Raw genomic sequence first — 18,750 nt, 5'->3', positions numbered from 1 at the left:
GTGCTGTGCAAATGGCTTTTGGGACCACCTAGTTAAGAAAGCCATTGAAATAAAACTAGAGGAAAAGAATATTAACAAAGACGAAGGTCTCACTCTAAGAAAGAACTGGAATTTGATTGTAAACAAGGTGGGACAGGGGAAACCTCATTGGATGAAGACTAACTAATCAGGAGGGCCAGACGGCGGGGGTATAAATACCACCGGAATAGACATGCTTAGGCATCATCCCTGATGAAGGTAGCAGAGTTAAAATCGATACCTGTACTCAGCTGGAAGCTCGAGAAGAGTTTATTAATGAAAAATATGACCTAACAAGCACCAAATTACAGATGTCTACCCTGACCCATTCTGTCACCTATTTACATTTAGATTTTCATTGTTTTTTAATTTCTTGAGATCAATTCATTCTATAAGAATTTCATACATTAAATATTCCCACAAGTTTCTTACACTCAAATTTATAATTCAAATATTCTTGTGTAACAGTCGGACAATAATAATATTCTCCATGTTCACAATTCCTCCACAGCTGTGGCAGTAGTTTTGTACCTTAGCCCTCAAATGAGCATCCAATGATCTCAGCCTACGCTGTAAGGAATGCAATGTTCTGAACAACTGTTTCTTTGCTACAGTCTGATGATGACATGCTGAAATTATAAATAAATAATAACACAAGGACTGAATTATTCCTGAAAGACTGATGCAATTATGCTCTGGTTTCTATTATTTCCTGTTCTGAAGGCAAGATGGCTTTGGCTTCTCAGTGCAATGCCAGTGGTGATTGAAAAGCTGGAAATATCTTTAACCTGTCTTTCAGAAATGTACCAAAACTTAAATAATTAAAATCACAGAGAAATGAAATAGCCATAATTTTAAAATCATATAATGTCTAAATAGTTAAGCTATGAATAGCTACCAATTAGAACTTCATTTGAGTTCTTTTAAAAATATATTGCTGTTCAGAGATGTTGCATGGAACTCTGCATACAGAATTCTTCATCTCCTGTGTCACCACAATATTCACTACCTGCTGGATTCTTAAAACCACTGAAAGACTGATCTTTCTTCAGTTTCCACTGAGGAATGGTAATACAGAGTGCACGTTGATAAAATAACAGAACGATGATGAAGTGATAATGAATACCAATCGAATTACTGAGACTTCATTGGGAAGGAAATCTTGCTCTGCATAACTCCACCTAAGGCTTGAAATAAGACATACTTAGAATCTCCCCAAACAAAGGCAGCTGAAGCATCTCTGTAGTGTCACTTTTAAGTTAGAAGTTATGGGTGAAATCCCATCCCAAAGTCTAACATTCCCATGTGCAATACTTAAAAACAGCTGTATTGTTAGAAATCTGCCTTTTGGAACAGGGTCTAAATTAATGCTTCATACGTAAGTTTGTTTCATCTTTCACTAACTGACAGATACTTTTACTTTTGTTTTTAAGTTCAAACATACCTGCTTAAGAGTCAGAGTCTTAGCTTTTTCCTTAGAGGTACCCATTTCCCAAACACAGATTGCAGTACTTGTTCCTCCAGTGACAACTAATTTGGGATTTGGGCAAATGGCACAGAGAATCTGTCCCCATTCACTTAAACCTTCATACACTATCAGCGCCTAAGAAAAAGAAACAAATTGCACAACAGGTGAAAACCACTCCATTATTTTAAACATGAAAGGAAATCTAAAGTAAATTATACAAATCTAATTCTTCACATATTAATACTCCAACTTTAGTATCATTAAATACAAAAACTGGTGACAGCCTTTGTCACCCACCAAAAGTAATCCACCTGGTTCAGAATATATAAAGACATGGATTGATGTTTCAATTGTGAATGTTTTGGGGCCTGATTTGTGGAACTGAAGGAACTGAAGTATACAGAAGGGCAAATGTTGCCTTAGGCTTATGTATAGAAGATTGTTTTGGTGCATGGGTTTTAGGAGGTTTCAGGTCAACCTGAGAATGACAGAGGCAGACATTCCACCCTGCAAAAACTCATTTCAGGGAGGTAGCACCACCTCGCCCCCGACCTCCAAGGGTGTATGTAATACTTTGTTCAGTGATTTTGTCTAATCTGTAAACCAAGTTGGGTATATGCAGCAAATGTGACATTAAAATATGTGCTTATATTATATTATATTATATTATCATGTTTATTCTATTACAACTTTAAGCAAGTCTGCAGGGAGTTTGCATCACGTAGGACATCAATAGCGTAGCTCCTTAGCAGCCAGCCAGCTAGTTTAAATAACATTAGCTATGCTAATGAACGAATCACACCTGTTAAACTCACCTCAACATGTCTTTTACATTTTAACCCACCATGGGCAATAGAAAAGTCACTGTTGCAAACAGTGCAGCGAGCAACATTATTATTTTTGAGGTCGACTGTAAAGCCCGCCCACAGAGAAAACTGATAAGTCTACTTAGCAGGGGTCCGCAATCGTTTTTTGCACCGCAGACCGGTTTAATATTGACAATATTCTTGCGGACTGGTCGACCGGGGGTCGGGGGTGGTTAATCACAACCAGAATATAGGTAATAAGTCAATAGCATCATAACATTTTAAGTAATGTTTAGATATTAAACACACAGCGCATATTTTCCCCATATGAACATATAAAATCATTGCAACACATATAAAATCATTGCAACACACCAGTATCGTTGAGTCAGTGGGAACCCTGGGCTTGTTTTCCTGCAACAAGAAGGTCCCATTGAGGGGTGATTGGAGACAGCGATACTCGAAGGGGGTTCCTTATGTCCAGACTATTCCGCAATTTAGTTTTCGTTGCATTCATTGCAGAAAACTCCGCTTCGCAGCGATATGATGTTGAAAATGGAAGCAACATTTTCAGTGCTTTCATGGCTATCTCAGGATATTTAGCCTTGACTTTGATCCGGAGTGCCGGCAGAGATGTTATGTCAAACATACTTTTCAGCCCGCCGTCACTTACAAGCTCGAGGAGCTGATCTTTTTCCCCGCGCTGACATGGATGACATGTGCGTAATGACCTCACGTGCGTTCAAATTCAACAGTGCGTGACAGGGAATGAGGAAGGGTGCAAATAACTCATATCATTTCAAATCCCCAAATCATATTGTTTCCTCACGGCCCGGTGGTTGGGGACCACTCTTAACATGAAGAGAGACCAATCAGGATGCTCGCTCTCCCTCTCAAAAAAATCTATTTCTGGGATATTGTATATAATTACCGGGTGTCAGGGAGCCACTATTGATATGCGGGAGACTCCCGGATCTTCCGGGAGAGGTGGGATGTCTGCAGAGGGATCAGTTCCTTTAAGGAACTGAAAAAAAAGAAAAAAAACATTTACATGATGATGGCGTCTTGCTGGAGGGGGCAAGAAATGGAAGAAAATGGCTTGATAAATACCAACCAGTGGTCTTGAAGGTGAGGTCAAGAGAAAAGCTACTGTGGTTCTAGGAAGGGAATAGATGTGGATAAAAATTTGAGAAAATGGGATGAACACAGATATGTGCCTCATTCCTAATGCTCAAGGGAATAATCAGCTGAGGAAAACACAAGACTGTTGTCAATTTTATATCAATATTAGAACATACAAGATAAGCAGGACGAAAATGCAATCATGGAACTTAGAGATCTTTCCTGCATCACTCTGGCAGTAATAAGATGTGCACCCAAGACATCCTTTCAGTTTTCTAACGTCAGCACATAGTTATTTTAACTTCCTGATTTCCAACTCCTATGATGGACAGACATCTTATTGTGAGATATCAACATGTTTGAAAAGGGCTTGTTGGAGACTTTTAAAAACCCGCATCCAATGCCAACATTTTCCTTTACACTGTCTGATACTTTTGCTGTCCGTAAGTAATATTAACACTATTTCACACTTCTGCTTTATAGTTATAGTGTCCAAGTTCAAAGATGATATTTGCTATAAGAAATGTACTTTAAAGATAAAACGTATTTTGAGATAAAACGTCAATAATCATGTGCCGGATAGGATGAAAATAAAATCAAGGAATTCTTGAATTACTGCCACAGTCAATTTTGATATTTAAAAAAATAGCAGCAAGGAAATTAAGCATTAGAGTGAAAGACAAAAGAAAACTACATTTGCTGGAAACTGAAATAAAGCCAGAAAATGTTGAAAATTCTCATCAAATCAGCTGGCATCTGTGGAATGAGTAACAGAACACTCAGAATTAGTGTTTTTCAGGCTGAAATGTTAACTGTTTCTCTTTCCACAGATACTGCCTGATCCAAGATCTTAGAAAATAATAATGTGCTAATGTGGAAGGCTTTAGATGACAACCTGTTTTTCTCTGTGGTGAGACGTCATATTTAATAAAGCTCTTGTCACATACCTTATCAGATTCATAATTTGCAACCCTGCAGCTAAGATCTGCATATCCCCATGCAAATGTTTTGTTCCAAAATGGAGGAATCAGGACTTTGTTTTGTTCTACTGCTAGAACGCCTTTGTCTGTGAAAATTATCTGTCCCACTGGTTCCTTGAGTTCTGCAGAGAGAGAGAAAAAAGAATCTGTTTAAATAATGTCAGCCATGTACACTTATGTAGACCAGTGTAGGAATTAATTCAAGATTCAAAAAACTTTATTGTCATTCTAACCATACATCAGCTCTGCAGGGCAGAATGAGACAGCGTTTCTCAGGGGCAGTGTAATCATAACATAACAAAAGCAACACTAAATAATAAACATAACAATAAATAGTAAAACACAACAGCCACATGTCAGTTAAAATCAATTATAAGTGCCCAGTGCAAGTTAAAAGTGTTCAAAGCAGAGTCAGGTGGAGCAGCTATTTAGCAGTCTGACAGCCTGTGGGAGGAAGCTGTTTAGTAGCCTTGTGGTTTTAGTTTTGATGCTCCTGTAATGTTTGCCTGATGGCAGAAGAACAAACAGTTCATGGAGAGGGTGTGAGGGGTCTTTAATGATGTACCGTGTCTTCTGGAGGCATCGACTCTGAAAGAGGTCTTGGACAGAAGGTAGGGAGACCCCAATAACCTTCTCTGCTCCCCTAACCACCCTCTGCAAGGCTTTTTTGTTGACAGCATTGCAGCTGGAGTACCAGGTTGTGATGCAAAAGGTCAGCACACTCTCAACCACGCCTCTGTAGAATGTAGTTAAGATGTTAGTGGGGAGTGATGCTTGTTTAAGCTTCCTCAGAAAGTGCAATCTCTGCTGGGCCCGTTTCACAATCCCAGTGGTGTTCCTGGACAAGGTGAGATTGTCCGAGATCTGCACCCCAAGGAACTTGATGTTTTCCACTCTCTCCACTGTGGAGTCGCTGATGCTGAGGGGTGTGTGCTCAGGCTGAGACCGTCTGAAACCGACAATCATCTCCTTGGTTTTGGTGACATTAAGCATCAAGTTGTTATCCCTGCACCAGCTCTCTAGGTGTTTGACCTCCTCCCTGTACATAATTTCATCATTTTTGCTGATGAGCCCCACCACTGTGGTATCATCTGCAAATTTAATGATCAGGTTCTCCTTGAATCTGGCTGCACAGTCATGTGTTAGCAGTGTAAACAGCAATGGGCTAAGCACACAGCCTTGTGGGGATCCAGTGCTCAGTGTGATGGAGTCAGAGATGTTCCTGCCAACACGGACTGACAGTGGTCTCTCTGTCAAGGAATCCAGAATCCAGCGACACATGGCAGTGCTAAGGCCAAGCAGCGACAGTTTCTCCACTCGTCTCTGCGGGATGATGGTATTGAATGTTGAACTGAAATCAATGTACAGGATTCTGGCATAAGTGCCTTTGTTGTCCAAGTGAGAGAGAACTCTGTGCAGTGTGGTGGATATTGTGTCCTCTGTAGAGCGATTTGGACGATAAGCAAACTGTAGAGGATCCAGCGATGAGGGGAGGCTGGCTGTGATATGAGGCTTGACAAGCCGTTCAAAACATTTCATCACAATGGGGGTCAGGGCAATGGGATGGTAATCATTCAGACAGGCTAGAACTGATTTCTTTGCTACAGGGATGATTGTGGAGGTTTTGAAGCAAAATGCGAAGCAAAATGCGAAGCAAAATGCAAAAAAAGTTATAAACATATTTTATACTTATACCAAAGGAAAGATTTCCTGTTTTTTTTTGTCATTACTGTTTCACTATCATAAATAATATTTAAGAGCAGTCTTAAAATTTGACTTAATGGATCTCATTCCACTGCAGTTCTTTTTGATTGTAGCAAGAAGCAGGATGAGGGTTGATTAACAGTTTCTGAACATAGACCGATTGGTAAGAAGTCTCCACATGCTGACATTCAAATCCCTATGAGTATCAGGATTTAGTTTGCTTTAAATCAAGATTTTATCATGCACAATCTTACTTAGTTATTGCAGAATAAAGAAAAATATGACACCAATACAGCGGCCAAACAATCACAATTAACAAAACATTTGCTAGGATTATGCTGGACATGAAATATTTTTGATAAAAAATATTGAAGTAATAAGTAAAACATTGTAAGGGAAACACAGCATTGGCTAGATCTTCACATGTTAAAGCGTGTAATAAAGGGAAATGTGAATTATGTTTTATCAGTGGTCATTTTCAAATTATTTAAGCTAGAAACTCTTTCAAACATAAATATTTTACTGACTATTCTTAACTAAAAATTCTCACTAACTTTGACTTAGTAGTAATGACTGGTACCTTTAACAGGTGTCAAAGATGGTTTAAGGTTATCCAAATGATGAAAAAAGACCTTATCCATGGCACAGCTTAGGGAGGTTGGTGCAACTAAACTGTCTCCATTAATCCGGCTACGTGTTCGTTTTGGTGGATGAGGCTTTTTAAATAACTGCAAGGATTGAAAAGAAAGGGTGATTAGACATATAACAAAAAATTAATTTCAATGAACTTCATTTTACATTACCTCCTCTATGTAACTTGCACTATCAAATGTCAGATAATGTCAAGAACAAGGATAATTTGCAGAGGTAACTACCATGTTGAGAACTTGGGAAGATTCTAATGATGTATTCAGATAATGAAAAAATGGAAATTAATATATTAGTTAGTTAAAGAATTTATCAGCCTTAAATACAATACACTGAATATTTCTTTATTAAAATAGGAATCAATAAGCTAATAAACCAACCGGATTTTTATTGCAACACCTATTATCTTAATAAGTGGAAAATAACAAATTAGCTTCAATGGAATGCAAAATCTATTCTTCAAATGAGTGCATTGCAAACTTAATCTCTCTTTCTTCTAAACTTTTCTGATGATCTTTTTAAGGATGTTAGAGATTATTCTGTGGAGCAGGATCTAAGGGAGGAAAGAAACTTCCAATGTTTCAGGTTGAAACCACGCCTGAGTATCACAGATGTTGCTAGACTCACGGAGTTCCTCCAGCAGATTTGTTATTGCCCCAGATTCCAACATTTGCAGACACTTTTGTCTCTGGTATTGGGTTTACTTTGAGTGGAGGAAAGTTGAGCTCTTGGAGGGAAATAAAAGTTACAGAAAAATGGAAAGACAAAGCCTAAGGAATATTTCAATACAAGAATGAGAAATTTAAAAGTTAACACGAGAAGACAGGAAAACAGTTAATTTAAACATGAAAATGAGCAGGACAAAACATAATACCGGTTTAAGAAACATGCAGCAAAATTCCAGCAATTTTGTGGAGGCTGAAAGGTGGAATGGGTGGGCCTAACCATAACCAAAAGTATGGATGAGTCAGTGTTCAGTATTTTGAAACTTACAAATGAACACCATGATGTGCTGATGACAGTTTTATGCCTACGCTCAACTCCCAATCTCCAATATGCTAATATGGTGATGTCCAGACATAAAATTTCAAACAAAAGGGGAGGATCAATAATAATTATCTTGCTTGAGATTAATACCAGAAAAATGCAATGAAAATCTCTTTAAAACGGGATAGAGTCTCAAGACATCTCATTAAGACAGAATATACAGAGGAAGAAAGGAAGCCCATATACTCTCAATTAAAACATAAAAATCCAATATATTGTACACATTTATTCAGTACACATGTAACAAAAAATAAATACAGACTATATGCAGTGCCTACCTGTTTGGGAATCTGTCCAAAATTATTGATGAACCCAATAGTTGCAGTTTCTTTCAGTGGATCATTAATATTATATATGTCAACCTGTCCTTCATAAAATAGGTGATGGAAGACATTGACTGCTTCTATTGCAGGTACACCTTGTTGTTTATATCCAAAGATCAAATCAATCCACTCATGCAGGTGTGAACTGACATAATCACATTCCAGTGCCTGAAGCGAAAGCATATCTTGAAATTATAGTGTAAAATCTAACTGTCAGGTAAAGTCAGCATATTCAAAATATCACTATCTGTCTTCGAAAGAACTTAAAATTTAATTAGTACGAAGAACAGCGAGTAAATCAAGGGGCACAATTTTACAGTGGCGGTGAACATTGGTAGCTTGAGTTGAGGTGTTTGATGTCGTGCTGTTCGCTGAGCTTGGCAATTATCTTACAGATGTTTCATCACCAGCTGAGGTGAGATCGTCAGTGCGCAGTTGGAGTGGGAAGTGGAATTAAGATGGGTGGCTACTAGCAGATCTTGCTTTTTCTGGGGAATGGAGCGTAGCCATTCCGACATGTCAGCCCACAGGCTCCTCTGCTGACGCGATGAGGTCACACCCAGGTTGGAGGAGCAACACATTATATTCTGTCTGGGTAGCCTCCAACCTGAGGGCATGACATTGATTTCTTGAGCTTCCAGTAATGCTCCCCATCCCTCCATCTCTCCCACCATTTCCCATTCCCTTTACCTCTCTCACCTCATCTCCTTACTTGCCCATCCCCTCCCTCAGGGGCTCCTCCCCTTTTTCTTTCTTCCATGACCTCCTATCCTCTCCTATCAGATTCCCCTTTCTCCAACCATGTATCTCTTTCACAAATCAACTTCCCAGCTCTTTACTTCACCCCCCCCCCACCCAGTGTCACCTGTCACCTTGTGGTTCTTCCTCCCTCCCCCCACCTTCTAACTCTGACTCCTCATCTTTTTTCTCCAGTCCTGATGAAGGGGCTCAGCCCAAAACATCAACTATACTCTTTCTGGCCTCCTGAGTTCCTGCAGCATTTTAAGCATGTTGCTTGGATTTCCAGCACCTGCAGACTTTCTGTTTGGGATTTCAGTGATAAGCTGTGCATGCCCTAGACACTAAAATGAAAGAATAATAAGTTACCTGACGGTGAACTCTGATGAATTCTCTTGGGTCTCCTTTTGCCCAGGGTGGTAATAACACATTTCCTAATTTTGTACCATTCTGCTTGTAACCTAGACGTGGAAAATGGTAATATGCATAGTTAAAGGCATCTTTTATTTGCAAACAACATCTTACACTAATTCTGTATGCTTATGCACAATAAAAAGAAGCATTTCAAAGACTCCATGATGTAGTGCTCTATAAGGAGCTTACAAAATCTAGGATAATCTCTAATATGGATGGAAACGAAGTCTATAACCTCCATCAAAACCCTCATCTCACTGGAAAGATCAGATTTTGGAATACATTTCTTCAGGACTATGCTGATGGAAGTGAAATACAACTAATATTTGACAACCTCAACCTGATAATGCACTATAAAGATTTGTGATGAAATGTGCTTGCACAGGAGCCTAAACATGCCCTCAAATGCACCCATCACAAGCAACATCAGGTGAAGGGAGTGTTGAAAATCTTGTGAAAAAATTAGTGATACTAACTAACCTCACAAATTTGTCCATGAGCAGATGTTGCCCTGCAGTCTCTTCAATCAATGTTGCTTTCTAATTATATTGCAAACTTCAAAATATGTATCTGTCAATAACTAAAAGAATAAAGGTCCTATTCCTGTGCTGCATAATTCTATATGATAATTATAACTGAGATCAGTTAGCCTTCCTGCTAGATTATGACCTCTCCTTCCTGTGAATATAAACTCAAACTACAGAAAAGTTACGGTTATCTGGTTATTAGCTCCTCGCTGTGCTTAAATTAGCTCCTCCCTGTCCTTCTAAATTTCAACAGTGACGACTTCCAAAACTGCTCAGTGAGCCATCTTAGTTCATTATTGTGTTAAAATTATTCGTAAGTAGTATATTCATTAATTTTGCAGTGCTTATGAGGAATTCTACTCAGATAGACAGCTAAAAGAGCATACAATTAATGATTTGTTTCTAAACTCTTTATGCACTGTTTAACAGCCATACCAAGATCAAAGTTGTTGGAATTCAAGAGAAACTCTGGAAGGTAAAAGAATTCTGGAATCAGTTCTTTCACATCTGCCATATTATGTTTGGATGCTGAGTACCAGGCCTCTCGTACACTATGAAACATTCGATCAGCTAGATCAAAATGACCACCCTGAGAAAAGAAGACACAAATAAATAACATGGAAAAATCCAGGAATTCTGAAGTTGCTTTCCTTGATTTTTTTTAAAAAATCAGATGCATTCCCCAAAGATGACATCAAAATAAATATATATTAATCCCTTCCACAAACCTTTGCATTTTTGGTTGCAACATTTTGTCAACACAGTTCCTGAGATGAAATTAGAACGCGCAGAGGGAAAGAGTTTAAAAGAAGCAAGAGGGGCAGTCGGCACATTCTACGTGCCACAGTTCCCGAGGAAACATCAGGTTGCATAGAAGGAGGGAGAGTTTAAAAGAAGCAAGCGGGGTGAGGCAGTCAGCACTTTCTGCACTTTACAGTTCCCTAGGAGACATTGGATTGCCTAGAAGGAGAGGGAGTTTTAAAGAAGTGAGTTCTCAAGGAGACATTGCATTGTGCATAATTAAGCACTTGGCAAGGCCAATAAAAAGAACTTGGGTTTAAGTGGAGTGGCCATTGTGGGAGCAACTACTGTAGGAGTGGGTCAGTGTTAAAAGTGGGAAATCAAAGCTTTGGCTCACTGAGACTTCGGTGAGGAGAGGTGTAGGTCACAGATAGATTTTTTTTTGTTTCTTATTCTTTTTTTCTTTCTTATTGCACATTTAGAGCAGATGGGATGCCAGGCAGGATACTGGAATGCTCCTTTTGTGGGATGTGAGAAGGCAAGAGACCTCCAGTGTCCTTGAGGACTACACCTGCAAGAAGTGCATCCAGCTGCAACTTCTAACTGACCTTGTTAAGGAGTTGGAATTGGAGCTGGATGAAATCCAGATCATTCGGGAAGCTGAGGGGTTGATAGACAGGGCATACAGGGAGGTATTTACACCTAACGTGCAGGACACAGGTAACTGGGTGACCACCAGGAGGGAGAAAGAGGATAGGCAGCCAGTGCAGAGTATCCCTTGTGGCTGTTTCCCTCAAGAACAGGTATACCGCTTTGGATACTGTTATACTGTTTTTGGGGGTGGGGGTGGGGGGTTGGATTTACCTAGTAGAGGAAAGCCACAGCAGTCAGGTCTCAGAGTTTGGCTCTGTGGCTCAGAAAAGAAAGAGGTGATGAAGTGATAGGGGATTCATTGATTAAGAGAACAGAAAGGAGACTCCACGGACAAGAACAAAATTCCCAGGTGGTATGTTGCCTCCCAGATGCCAGGCTCAGGGACATTTTGCATGAAGTCCACAGCATTCTTAAGTGAGAGGGTGAACAGCCAGAGGTCATGGTCCACGTCAATGCCAATGACATGGGTAGGAGGAGTGACGAGGTCCTGCAAAGTGAGCTTAGGGAGTTAGGTGCCAAGGACAGTACCACCAGGTTTGTGATTTCAGAAGTGCTACCCATGTCACATGCTAATGAGGCCAGAAATAGGAAGATCATATATTGTGATTTAACACGTGCCTAAGGAGATGGTATGGAGGGAGGGCTCCTTTTTAGGGAAGGGACAGTTTGCATCTGAACTGAAGGGGGACTAATATCCTAGCGGGAAAGTTTCCTAGCGCTGCTTTGTGGGGGGAAGGAATTGATTTAAACTAGAGTTGCAGGGGAATGGGGACCAGAGCACCAGAAACGATAGTGGATTGGTTGTGGAGAAACATGTTGTTAAGACTACATACAAAGTTAGGAATCAAAAGGTCAAACATGGTGGGACTAATATTCTGAGCTGCATATACTTGAATGAAAGGAGCATTGCAGAAAAGGCAGATGAGCTTAGGGCATGGACAAGCATGTGAAATTATGACATTAAGAGTGGGAAGTTTAGGCTGTGGTTCATTGAGGCTTCAGTGAGGAGAGGTGTAGGTCACAGGAAGGTTTTTTTTGTTACTTATTCTTTCCTTCTTATTGCACATTAAGAGCAGACGGGATGCCAGGCAGGATAGTGGAATGCTCCTTTTGTGGGATGTGAGTAGGCAAGAGAATTGATTGCAGGAGAGGCAGGACTGGCAGCTCAATGTTCTAGGGTTCTGTTGTTTTAGACATGATAGAGCAGGAGGGATTAAAGAAGAAGGGGTGACATTACTGATCAGGGAAAATGTCACAGCAGTGCTCAGTAAGGTCTGTCTGGAAAACTTGTCTAATGAGTTTTATGGGCAGAACAGAGGAGTAAGTTAGGTATGACCATGTTAATGGGATTATATTTTAGACCACCCAATAGCCCTTGGGATTTAGAGGAACAAGTTTGTAGAGAGATCGCAGACTAGCAAATAACACAAGGTTGCGGTAATAGATGATTTTAACTTTCAACATATTGACTGGGATTCTCATACTGTAAAAGGACTGGATGGGAAAGAGTTCGTCGAATTTGTTCAAGAAAGTTTCCTTAATCAGTATATGGAAGTCCCATCTAGAGAGAGTGCAATAGAAGATCCCCTGTTAGTGATGAGACAGGGCAGGTGAAAGAAGTTTATGTAGGGGAACACTTTGCATTTAGTCATCATAATGCCATTAGTTTCAAGGTGATTATGGTAAAGGTTAGGCCTGATCCTTGGGCTGAGATTCTAAATTGGAGAAAGGCCATTTGTAACGGTATCAAAGGATCTGGCAAGTATGGATTGGGACAAGTTGTCTTTTGGCAAAGGTGTACTTGTTAAGTGGGAGATCTCAAAAGTGGAATTTTGAGAGTATGGAGTTTATATGTTTCTGTCAGAATAAAAGGCAAGGATCACAGGTTTAGGGAACCTTGGTTTTTGAGATATTGAAGATCCAGTTATGAAAAAGGAGGTGCATAGCAGGTATAGCCAGCTGAGAACAAATGAGGTACTTGAGGAATACAAGAAATACAAGAGAACACTTATGGAGAACAGGAGAGCTAAAAGAAAGCATGAGGTCACTCCAGCAGACAAGGTGCAGGAGAACCCCATTAACTTCTATAGTGATCTTTCAATGTACTGTCTGATGTATTTTGGCAGGACCAGCTAGGGTAGTTCTTTAATGAGTGGTAGAGCACTGAGGAGTGCAATAGGACAGAGGGATTTGGCAATATAGATCAATAATTCCTTGAAAGTGGTATCACAGGTAGATAGGGTTATAAAGGAAGCTTTTGATACATTTGGCCTTCATAAATCAATGTATTGAGTACAGAAGTTTGGATGTTATGTTGAAGTTGTATAAGACGTTGGTGAGGCCAAATTTGGAGTATTATGTTCAGTTCTGGTCACCTACCCAGAGAAAAAATGTAAATAAGATTGAAAGACTGCAGAGAAAATTTACAAGAACATTGCCAGGAGTTGAGGACCTAAATTAATGGGAAAGATTGAATAGGTTAGTACTTTATTCCCTAGAAAGTAAACAATTAAGGGGAGATTTGATAGAGGTACACAACATTATGAGGGGTATAGATTAGGTAAATGCAAGCAGGCTTTTTCCACTGAAGTTGGGTGAGACTACAACCAAAGGTCATGTAAAGAGTAAAAGGCGAAGTGTTTAAGGGGAACATGAGGGAGAACTTTTTTACTCAGAGAGTGGTGAGAGTGTGGAACAAGCTGACAGCGCATGTGGTGGATGTAGGGTCGACTTCTGTAGATACACACATGGGAGGGGTATGCAGGGCTACGGTCTGGGTGCAAGTTGCTGGGACTGGGCAGATTAATGGTTTGGCACGGACTAGATGGGGCCAAAGGACATGTTTCTGTGCTGTAGTGTTCTATGACAATTACATAAGATGTTGATGTGATAACAATAGAAGATTGCATACAGGTTAAGTTTAACCCTCCTTTATGCAAGTGGGAGAGTGCATTGATGGCCTGCCAGACTTAACCTGGTGTGTGGATTTGTCTTACAAGGCAACATTAAACAGAATACCAGATATTACAAGAACAGGGATTGCTCTCACTAATACAAAAATTATTAAGAGGCATAACAGGGAGATGTCGGGATAATGGATCATGTCTGAGAAGGAAAGGCAAGAATCAATCTCAAGGTAATGGAACAGTCATTCAGAACTATGATAAGAAATATCCTCAGTATGAAACTGTGCAACAATACATTAAAATAAAATAGCAGATGTTCAGTTTCTGAATATATTTAAGACAAAGATTGATGGACTTTTGTGATGCTTTGAGAATTTAGGGACATTGGGTACAGCAGGAAAGTGGCACTGAGATTAGTCATAATCTTAAAACTTTAGAGAATCAACAAAATTTGAGCCACCTTCCTGGGAATTTAGAATGAAAGATGATCTTGAAACTTTTAAGATCCTTAAGGACAATGATGGATGATGTCAAGATATCTCCATGAGTGGAAGAACTTTGAATGACTGGATACAGCTACAAGATTAAGGGTAGTCATTTGAAATGGAGTATGTAGGAACTTTGCTTCACAGATGGTGATGAATCTCTCAAATTCTCTACCCAAGAGTTGAAGAGGCTTGACCGTGGAGTAATTCAAGAGGAAGTAAACACAATTTTGAAACATCAGGGAATTGCCAGGTAAGGTGAGTTATTTCAGAAGAGAAGATGAAGTTTGGGGCAGATCAGCCGTGATCATCTTGAACAGCAGGGAAAACTTGAGAGACCTGAGTAATCACCCTTGGGCTTACTTTCTTATGTTCCTAAGGAATGGTGCAGCAATCACAAATGGCCAAACAGTTTATTTCTACCACTATTTAACTAATACATATTTAATTAATATCTTAATTAACTGCACATTAATTACCTGGAGTCGGAGAAAAATTTGAGTGAATGGCTCCATTCTTACTAGATAAGAAGCTACAATCATGGCAGAAGAATAGTGTGTACCATAATGATATGCTGGTGTTTCACCTAGAAAGAGAACATAGATTACACATAATCAAATTTAACATTATCAGCAAAAGCTGTCTGTAAAATACATAGCACATTCCATCAAATTCAAATTTACAAAGTACTTGTATGGGTAAGGTATTTCAATTTGGTATTTCTCCAATTACATTCACCTTCATCTAATTTCATCTCTACATTGATAAAGTTAAAGGAGTAAATGAATAGCTAAGTTAATGAATAACTAAAATTAAAGGGATAATGAATAATCACTGAGGAGGTGCCTGGGAAGCTCAAAGGTCTGAAGGTAGATAAGTCCCCTGGACCAAACAGGTTACACCCCAGGGTTCTGAAAGATGTGGCTGAAGTGATGGTGGAAACATTTGTAATGATCTTTCACGAATCACCAGATTCTGGAATGGCTCCGGAGGACTGGAAAATTGCAAATGACAGACTGCTCTTCAAGAAGGGAGGAAGGCAAAGGAAAGGAAATTATAGGCCAGTTAGCCTGACTTCATTGGTTGATAAGCTGCTGGAATCCATTAGTAAGGACGAGGTTTTGGGGTACTTGGAGGCATATAATAAAATAAGTCAAAGATGGCATAGTTTCCTTGAAAGGAAATTGTGCCCAGCAAATCAGTTGGAATTCCTTGTGGAAATAACAAGCAGGATAGATGAAGTACAGTCAGTCAGTGGATGTTGTTTATTTGGATTTTATAAAGGCCTTTGACAAGGTGCTGCATATTAGACTGCTGAACAGGCTAAGAACCTGTGGTATTATAGAAAAGATAATAGCATGGGCAGAAGATTGGCCAACTGGCAGAAGGCAAATAGTAGGAATAAAGGGGGCCTTTTCTGGTTGGCTGCCAGTGATGAGTGGTATCCCACAAGGGTCAGTGTTCAGGTCTGTTATTTTTCATGTCATATATTAATGATCTGAATGATGGAATTCAAGATTCAACTCAAGATTGTTTAATGTCCTTTCCAGTAAACAAGTATAGAGGAGTATGAAATAATTCAGAATCAGATTTAATATAACCAGCCTATGTTGTGAAATTTGTTAACTTAGCAGCTGTACAATGCAATACATGATAATCAGAACAAAAACAAGTAAATCAATTACAGTATATATGCACATTAGTTAAATTTAAAATAGTGCAAAAATAGAATATAAAGAAAAAAGTGAGGTAGAGTTCATGAGTTCAATGTCCATTTAGGAACTGGATGGCTGAAGAGAAGAAGCTGTTCCTGAATCGCTGAGTTTGTGCCCTCAGGCTTCTGTAGCTTCTTCCCAACAGTACCCAAGATGGAGCTGTTTAATTTCTACAACTTTCTGTACCTTCTTCCCACAGTACCCAAGATGGAGCCATTTAATTTTTACAACTTTCTGTAGCTTCTGTATGATCCTGTGCAGTAGCCCCCCTATACCAGGCAGTGATGCAGCCTGTCAGAATGCTCTCCACATCTGTAGAGGTTTTCAAGTATTTTTGGTGGCACACCAAATCTTCTCAAACTCTTCATGAAACATAGCCTTCTTTATAGCTGCATTGATTATGTTGGGACAGGTTAGTTCCTTAGAGATCTTGACACCCAGGAACTTAAAATTGCTCACTTGTTTCATTTCTAATCCCTCTATGGGGATTGGTTCACGTTGCCTTGTCTCACCACTCCTGAAGTCCACAATCAGCTCTTCGTTTTACTGACATTGAGTGCAAGGTTGTTGCTGAAACACTACTCAACTAGCTGGTATATCTCACTCCTTTACACCCTCTCGTCTCCATCTAAGATTCTGCTGAGCTATACCTAGCTACACAATAATGGGTATAGAGGGAGTAAAGCAGTGAGCTAAGCAGACATCCTTGAAGTGCGCCAGTGTAAATTGTCAGCAAGAAGGAGATATTATTACCAATTCACACAGATTGTGGTCTTCTGTTTAGGAAGTCGAGGATCCAGTTGTAGAGGGAGGTACAGAGGCCCAGGTTCTGTAGCGTATTAATCAAGACTGTGGGAATCATGGTGTTAAATGGTGGGCTATAGTCAATGAACAGCACCCTGACATAGATGTTTGTATTGTCCGAACATTCCAAACCCATGTGAAGAGCCACTGAGATTGTGTCTGCTGTACATGAATTGCAGTGACAGGCGAATTGCAGAGGATCCAGGTCCTTGCTGACGTAGAAGTTAATTCTAGCTATGACGAGCCTCTCATCACCGTTGACGTGAGTGCTACTGGATGATAGTCATTACAGCAGCTCAGACTATTCTTCTTGAGCACTGGTATAATTGTTGCCCTTTTGAAGCAGGTGGGACCTTCCAACCGTAGCAGTAAGAGGTTGAAACTGTTGTTGAATACTTCAAGGCTGGTTGGTTGGCACAGGTTTTCAGATCCTTCCAAGGTACTCCATTGGGGCCTACCATCTTGCAAGGGTTCACCCTCCTGAAAGAGAGCCTGACATTAGCCTCTGAGACAGAGATCACAGGGTCACTGGATGCAGCAGGAATTTTCACAGCTGTAGTAATATTCTCCCTTTCAAAGCAGTCGTAGAAGGTGTTGAGCTCACCTGGTAGTGAAGCATCGCTGCCATTCATGCTATTGGGTTTCACTTCGTAGGAACTAATGTCCTGCAAACCCTTCCAGAGTTGACGTGCATCCAATCTCACTCAGAATTGTTTCTTTGCTCTTAAGGTAGTCCTCCGCACGTCATATTGGTTTTCTTGTACAGACCTGGGTCACTAGACTTAAATTCCACAGATCTAGCCCTCAGAAGATGATGAACCTCCTGGCTCATCCACAGCTTTTGGTTTAGATTAGATTAGATTATGAGAACACTCAGTCCTCTTTTATTGTCATTTAGAAATGCACACATGCATTAAGAAATGATACAATGTTTCTCCGGCGTGGTATCACAGAAAACAAGACAGACCAAAGACTAACACTGACAGAACCACATAATTATAACATATAGTTACAGCAGTGCAAGCAATACCATAATTTGATGAAGAACAGTCCATAGGCACAGTAAAAAAAAAAGTCTCAAAGTCCCCGAGTTGAGATTTTGGAATGTACAGCAAGTTTTTGTAGGCACACGTTCACCCATACAGGTTTTAATGTAAGTTGGTAACAACTGCAGCATACTCAACCACATACAAAAATGAATCCCTGAATACAGCCCAGTCAACTGATACAAAGCAGTCTTGTAAGTGCTCCTGTGCATGCCGTGTCCATACCTTCTTGGACCTTCCTACTGGAGCTGCAGTCTTCAGTCTCTGACTTTACTCAGGAAGTAGAAGTACAGCCAGATGATCAGACTTTCCGAAGTATGGGCGTGGTACAGCATAGTAAGCACTCTTGATGGTGGTGTAACAGTGGTCTAGTGTGTTGTTTCCTCTGGTACTACAAGTGATTTGCTGATTATAATTATTTAGTGACTTTTTCACACTGGTCTGGTTAAAATCTCCCAAAATGATGGTGAAGGTGTGAGGATGTGCTGTTTCGTGCATGTTGATCACATTGCTCAGATCAACTAGAGCCTGTTTGACATTGTCCTGAGGTGTAAAGTACACTGCTACCAAAATGATCACTGAAATCTTACGTGGCAGGTAAAAT

General features: G+C 39.9%; 1 protein-coding gene across 4 annotated transcripts in view; it reads right to left on the bottom strand.

The window, feature by feature from the left end:
- Window positions 1–18,750, bottom strand: part of wdfy3 (WD repeat and FYVE domain containing 3) — a 336,513-nt gene that overhangs the window by 17,967 nt on the left and 299,796 nt on the right. For all 4 annotated transcript variants that reach the window (XM_072253130.1, XM_072253132.1, XM_072253131.1 and 1 more), the window contains 7 exons: window positions 15,061–15,167; window positions 10,231–10,384; window positions 9,224–9,315; window positions 8,072–8,284; window positions 6,679–6,826; window positions 4,362–4,516; window positions 1,463–1,621 (listed from right to left, as the gene is read on the bottom strand). In XM_072253130.1, the coding sequence (XP_072109231.1) occupies window positions 1,463–1,621; window positions 4,362–4,516; window positions 6,679–6,826; window positions 8,072–8,284; window positions 9,224–9,315; window positions 10,231–10,384; window positions 15,061–15,167 (1,028 nt within the window). The remainder of the gene's footprint in view (window positions 1–1,462; window positions 1,622–4,361; window positions 4,517–6,678; window positions 6,827–8,071; window positions 8,285–9,223; window positions 9,316–10,230; window positions 10,385–15,060; window positions 15,168–18,750) is intronic.

Source organism: Mobula birostris, chromosome 3, assembly GCF_030028105.1.
Source record: "Mobula birostris isolate sMobBir1 chromosome 3, sMobBir1.hap1, whole genome shotgun sequence".
NCBI lineage: Eukaryota > Metazoa > Chordata > Chondrichthyes > Myliobatiformes > Myliobatidae > Mobula > Mobula birostris.
Note: the sequence above shows the minus strand (reverse complement) of the source record. Positions and strands in the feature narration are given on the sequence as shown.